This window comes from Sprattus sprattus (genome assembly GCF_963457725.1).
Source record: "Sprattus sprattus genome assembly, chromosome: 1".
In the NCBI taxonomy this organism is placed as follows: Eukaryota; Metazoa; Chordata; class Actinopteri; order Clupeiformes; family Clupeidae; genus Sprattus; species Sprattus sprattus.
The window spans coordinates 72530235-72537208 of record NC_137920.1 but is presented as its reverse complement, the minus strand read 5'-3'; the positions used below and the strand labels follow the sequence as shown (position 1 = coordinate 72537208).

The 6974-nt window shown below is 40.8% G+C and overlaps 1 protein-coding gene across 1 annotated transcript; it reads right to left on the bottom strand.

Annotated features, from left to right (window-relative positions):
* Positions 1-614: 614 nt before the first annotated feature.
* On the bottom strand, positions 615-1574 carry LOC308371608 (odorant receptor 131-2-like; the record flags this gene model as incomplete). The annotated part of the gene is made up of 1 exon (XM_080846581.1): positions 615-1574. One exon carries the CDS (start codon positions 1572-1574, stop codon positions 615-617), a length of 960 nt encoding a protein of 319 aa, XP_080702707.1.
* Positions 1575-6974: the final 5400 nt, after the last annotated feature.

Below are 6974 nucleotides of genomic sequence, written 5' to 3'. Positions count from 1 at the left end.
GGGACCCTGTGAGCACAAAGACGTCTATTGGGGACACTATGAGCGCAATACATTTGGATGACTGCTTACACACTGCTCATTTTAAACAGCAGAGAATTCAGCTCTACATGTTATGGCAACAATTGCACAATACCCTGTAGATTATACATCATAATATCTAAGCTGTCAACCAATTATCAATTTTGTTCATGAGCTAACCCCCTTTTAACTTCAGTCTTATATTTGTATAAATTAAATTGCCCGAAACGTTAAGCCAGTTCAGTGGTTTATTCACCTGTTGGTTGTGAGTGACAATAAAGCACAGGTTAGAATCGGTACCACGGCAGCACACACACACACACACACACACACACACACACTCACAGGGTTTCTCTTTATACACCGAACTGGAGGATGTTTATTCACAACAAGAAAGCAGATAAAATGAAAGTGCAATACCCAAACCCACACAAAAACTCATAAAGGTGAACAGTAAAATACAATAAAGTTAATTCTGTCTAATTTATGTTGTTTATGATGCATATGAAACGTTGTCCGTATATGAAATCTTAAATATGTAGTTTTCATTCTAACAAACAAAAATAGCTGTATGCAATCAGAATGCCATATGCACATCAGTGTGCTGTTACAGAGGGTTTGACCTTTTGGGCTCCACACCTGACATAGTAAAGGAATAAGGGCCGAACAGCATCGTCTCTCAGGCCGTAGATCAGGGGGCTCAGGCACCGAGGCAGAATGAGAACAAAGAGAAAGTTCAGGTAGCGCAGGTCCATGAACAGACGAGTGCTACTGGTCATAGCCAAGGCTCTCTCGATGGTTCCATACAACAGACTGTTCAGACAAAGTACTAGCTGGCCAAGGTGGAGCAGGACTGTTCTCCAAGCTTTCTTAGCAGAATCTTTATCCGCTGTGGCAGATTTAGCTGCGACTATAACACTGACATAGGTGAAAAGAATAATGACTGTTATAAGCACAAAGAAGAAACCATTAAGTCCTTGAAACACATCTCTTTGCCATGGTGACAAAATAAACCTCTCTCGAGTACAGAACATGGGATCTTTAAAAGACACTGCGTTCGCTATGAGTGCATACATAGTATCTATCACGGGACTTAGGCAACCTAGGAACCAGATTATTGCAATCGCCACACCCGTCCCTTTCTGTGTGGCCATCTCACTGTGGCGTAAAGGGAAACAAATAGCCACATAGCGCTCGAGTGACATCACACCCAGGCTCAAAGCAGAAATACGAGCCGTGGCTGCTGACACGATAACCATCAGTGAACAAACAGCTTTAGGAATCATCTGGAAATTTAGAGATAAAATAAAGAGCATCGCGACCACCAGCAGATGAACTGTGTCATTGCAGAGCATGTGGGCAAAGAGGATATAGCGAGGCAGCTCTCTAAACACAGGCTTACTCATGAGGGTGTGAAACATGATGCAGTTGATGCAGATGAACAGCAGAGACATGACAATGGTCACAACAAGTTTAGACAGACGCCCTTCATTCAGTTCCACTTTAAACATCTGCTGATGCACCAGTAGAGCTCCTTCACCGGACTGATTTGTCATGACCATTATATGCTATACATACATAATAGTTTAGAATCTAGTAAAGAACCGCATAGAATAGTAATAGTAATAGAATATGTACACACACACACCCACATAGACATATATAATCACAGCATAAGAAATAGCAAATGTATCTAATATGTGAAAAAATACCAGATTAAACACACTGTGCTGAAAACTTGATACAATAAATCAAACCAGAAATTAAACATACACACATTTAAAATGCTGAGATGGATGACTGTTCCTGTTACCCTGAGGATAAGAGGATCACACATCATGTAAAGCTCCTGATGAGCGCTACTATGCCCACTCAGTTTTATAGGCAGCCATGATATCATGCCTCATCTTTCTATTCCTGTCTGCATCCCAGAGGTAGCCTGACGATGTCATACTCATAATTCTAGTCAGAATATTAGTCTGATACTGACCCATTGGGCTGTGATTATGGGGCGTGTTTCAACGAACCAGAAAAAAATGCCTCTTCGCTCAATTGGATACCTAACCTACAACAGAGCAATAGTATGACCATCTGATACATTAAAACTTTTATCGGATCCCGTAGGAAGGACGGCAAAAACATATTTTCGATCGACAAATGCCTTGATCACGTTTCTCTGTTCCTCTTTCAAAATAAATGCGCTGTCAATATCTGTGAGATTATTGTTGTCAATGTTTGAGCTTAAGCAACACATTTCTGTACCCACTCACAATCATGGTCACACTTTAGATCTTGTTATTTCTAAAGGCCTAGATATTTTTATAACAAGTACCTTAGATGTTGGGATCTCTGATCATCTCTGTATCCTCTTCAATGTTGCCTGGCCAACTACACATACATCTGGCCAAAAGACATTTTTAGGGCACAACATTAGGGAAGACACTCCGGAGGCTTTTATTACTGCTTATAGTAATGCTACTGAGTCACTATATGACCTGAGTCAGGTCTCTGTTGCAAATGTCTCTACTGATTTCATTTTTGATAGTTTAGGCCTATCAGACTGCGATGAACTAGTCAAATATTTTAATGCTTCTGTCATACAAATTATGGATAGTATTGCACCAATGCAACTTAAGTCTCTCCAAAAAAAAAAAGCCTCCTTGGAGGACTTCTAAGAATATAAAAACTTTTAAAAGAACCTGCCGCAAATACGAACGTAAATGGCGCAAGACTAAATCACAGGTTGACCTCATGAACTATAAGTGTAATTTGCTTATGTACAACTGTGAAATAAAAAAGCTCGACGACAGTACTTCTCTCAGATTATATCAGATAGTTCAAATAATTCTAAAGTCCTGTTTAATACCATTGACAGACTAATCAATCCGCCGCGTTTGATACCCTATGAGCTCCACACTGAAGAGAAGTGCAATCAGTTTGCTACATTTTTCAGTGAAAAAATTTCAACTATCAGGAGCAGTATCACTTCATCTTTAACTAATGGCTTCAATCCTCAATCTCTTACCCCACCTCTGCCCGATAATATGGTTACTTTCCACAATTTTACTCTGATCCATCTGAGTGAGTTGGAAGAAGTTGTCCAAAAATTAGGTTCAGCTACTTGCCCCCTCGACCCTGTACCTACTAAACTGTTCAAACAAGTCTTCAGCTGCATCGCAGCTGACATACCTCATATTGTCAATACCTCCCTGCTATCTGGAACATTCCCTGGTTGCCTCAAACATGCCATTGTTACACCATTACTAAAAAAACCTACGCTCGACCCCTTGGCTTTTGAGAGTTATAGGCCTATCTCTAACTTGCCTTTCTTAGGCAAAATTCTAGAGAAAGTTGTTTATAGGCAACTTTGCACCTTTCTGTCTCAAAATTCCATATTTGATGCCTTTCAATCTGGGTTTAGGGTAAAACATAGCACAGAGACTGCTCTATTCAGAGTTGTAAATGACCTTCGAATTGCGACTTTGCATATTTGTTTATTTAGTTAATTTAATTACTCTCTCTCTCCCTTTCTCTGTAACTATAACCTACACATATTAACTAATTTTACCAGACTGAAACTCTCCTCTGTGCTGCTCTGGCCTCCCGCGGCTGCCCTGGGGAGGGGGGGGGGGGGGGGGGGGGGTCATCAGGGGGGATAAGGTGCTTCGGGCGTGACCACCCCACTACCGCCTTTCCGTGGCTCTCATCCCCCTCAGAGACTGGCCGGGGCCAATACCACTCTGCTCACCTCACTTTTTAATGCCACTCACGCTAGAGGTCTCATCATGTGTAATCCCACTCAAGAACACAAACCAAACAATTAGGAAAAGGGCAAAGTGGGGCGCTCTGTGGAGGGGCTTGTGAGAAGGCCCTGAGCAGCTGCGCCCCACTTCTTTTAACGCACCACATATTAGAATAGATACTCACACTCTGGGTTATTGAGAAAGGCGAGGGCAAGGCATGAGGGGAGTTCTGAATAAGGCCTCCCCTTTGCTCTGCACCTATTTTAATGCACTTAGACACTGGAAGGAACACCTAGGGTTAGTGCGGGTTGTGGATGGATTGGTCCTAGGACTCCAACTCAGCCTGGGGGGGATGGGGGGGTGGGGTTGGCCCACGTGTCCAGGGCCTCCCTCTTTCTGTTCACCCCGCCCCGGGTCGGCCCTTTCCTCTATCGCGCTGGGGGTCGGAGATGCCGGAGGAAAGCATCTGGCCACACACACACACACACACACGCACACACTCACTCTCTCCCTCTCACAAACACCTCCCCAAACCCTCTTGTAATCTGTCCTTGTCCCTGTATAATTCTTTATGTTTTGAATTGGTATATGTTACATGTCTGTCGCACGTATCTGGGTTTTGTCGTGTTATGTGGTGTCTGTAAATGTATGTTTGCACTTTGGAAAATAAAAAAAATAAAAAATAAAAGCATATATTTAACATTACTAAGACAGCCTTTTACCACCTTAGAAATATTTCTAAAGTCCGTGGCTTCCTGTCTTTACAGGATTCTGAAAAATTAGTTCATGCATTCATCTCAAGTCGGTTAGATTACTGCAACGCACTCGATGCTGGTCTAACAAAACAGATGTTAAATAAACTTCAACTTATCCAAAATGCAGCTGCTAGAATAGTCACTAGAACTTCAAAATTCAATCATATCACCCCTGTTCTTAAATCACTTCACTGGCTTCCTGTACAACAAAGAATTGAGTTTAAAATACTCCTTCTTGTGTATAAATCACTAAACGGTCTTGCCCCACCCTATATTTCCGATCTGATTTCTCTTTATGATCCATCGCGTTGCCTAAGATCCTCCAATAAATGTCTTCTCACGACCCCAAGAATTAACACCAATGCTGCACACGGTGCCTTTAGCTACTGTGCCCCAACCCTCTGGAATAGCCTACCTTTGGAGTTAAGGTCATCTCACTCAGTGCTCTCTTTCAAAAAGGGAATTAAAACTTTTTTATTTTCTACAGCCTATTCATGACTATAGGTTTTTTGTTTTTTTTGTTTTTAACACCTCTTTCATTGTTTTGTTTTTGATCTTATTGTTTTATTTTTTTTCATGTATATACTATACATATATATATACAGCCGCGGAAAAAATTAAGAGACCACTTCAAAATTATCAGTTTCTCTGGTTTTACTTTTTATTGGTATGTGTTAAAGTAAAATGTACATTTTAGTTTTATTCTATAACCTACTGGCAACATTCCTACCAAATTTCAAATAAAAATATTGTCATTTAGATCATTTATTTGCAGAAAAATGACAATTGATCAAAATAGCAAAAAAGATGCAGTGTCTTCAGATCTCGAATAATGCAAAGAAAACAAGCTCATATTCATTTTTAAACTACACAATACTAATGCTTTAACTTAGGAAGAGTTCAGAAATCAATATTTGGTGGAATAACCTTGATTTAAAATCACAACTTTCAAGCGTCTTGGCATGCTCTCCACCAGTCTTTCACATTGCCGTTGGGTGACTTTATGCTACTCCTGGCGCAAGAATTCAAGCAGCTCGGCTTCTTTTCATGGCTTGTGACCATCCATCTTCCTCTTGATCACATTTCAGAGGTTTTTTTTATGGGATTCAGGTCTCGAAATTGGGCTGGCCATGACAGGGTCCTGATCTGGTGATACTCCATCCACACCTTTACTGGCCTGGTTGTGTGGCATGGAGCATTGCCCTGCTGGAAAAAACACTTCTCAGAGTTGGGGAACATTGTCAGAGCAAAAGGAAGCAAGTTTTTCTTCCGGGACAACGTTGTACTTTGCCTGGCTGAGGTTTGTAAAAGACCATAAGGATTGAACCAAAGCCGACTGGAGGGTCTCCTAGTTCGTCTTCTCTGATGAGTCCAATTTTCAGCTTTGCCCAACACATGGTCGTCTGATGGTTAGACGGAGACCTGGAGAGGCCTACAAGCCACAGAGTCTTGCACCTACTGTGAAATTGGACTCATCAGAGAAGACGAACTAGGAGACCCTCCAGTCGGCTTTGGTTCAATCCTTATGGTCTTTTACAAACCTCAGCCAGGCAAAGTACAACGTTGTCCCGGAAGAAAAACTTGCTCCCTTTTGCTCTGACAATGTTCCCCAACTCTGAGAAGTGTTTTTTCCAGCAGGGCAATGCTCCATGCCACACAGCCAGGCCAGTAAAGGTGTAGATGGAGTATCACCACATCAGGACCCTGTCATGGCCAGCCCAATTTCGAGACCTGAATCCCATAAAAAAAACTCTGAAATGTGATCAAGAGGAAGATGGATGGTCACAAGCCATGAAAAGAAGCCGAGCTGCTTGAATTCTTGCGCCAGGAGTAGCATAAAGTCACCCAACGGCAATGTGAAAGACTGGTGGAGAGCATGCCAAGACACATGAAAGTTGTGATTTTAAATCAAGGTTATTCCACCAAATATTGATTTCTGAACTCTTCCTAAGTTAAAGCATTAGTATTGTGTAGTTTAAAAATGAATATGAGCTTGTTTTCTTTGCATTATTTGAGATCTGTAGACACTGCATCTTTTTTGCTATTTTGACCAATTGTCATTTTTCTGCAAATAAATGATCTAAATGACAATATTTTTATTTGAAATTTGGTAGGAATGTTGCCAGTAGGTTATAGAATAAAACTAAAATGTACATTTTACTTTAACACATACCAATAAAAAGTAAAACCAGAGAAACTGATAATTTTGAAGTGGTCTCTTAATTTTTTCCGCGGCTGTATATATATTTTGCTAAGTGTATTTGTTTGTGTGTTTATTTTAGATAATTGAATGTTTTCTCTGCACAAAGCACATTGTGTCTATGTATACCATATGAAACGTGCTATATAAATACACTTGAACTTGAACTTATGCCTGCTCTGGTACTTATTAGCATCAAGGCTAGCTAGCTACTATGTGTTTCAATGGATTTTTTGTCTAAGCGTTAGCAATAACCTA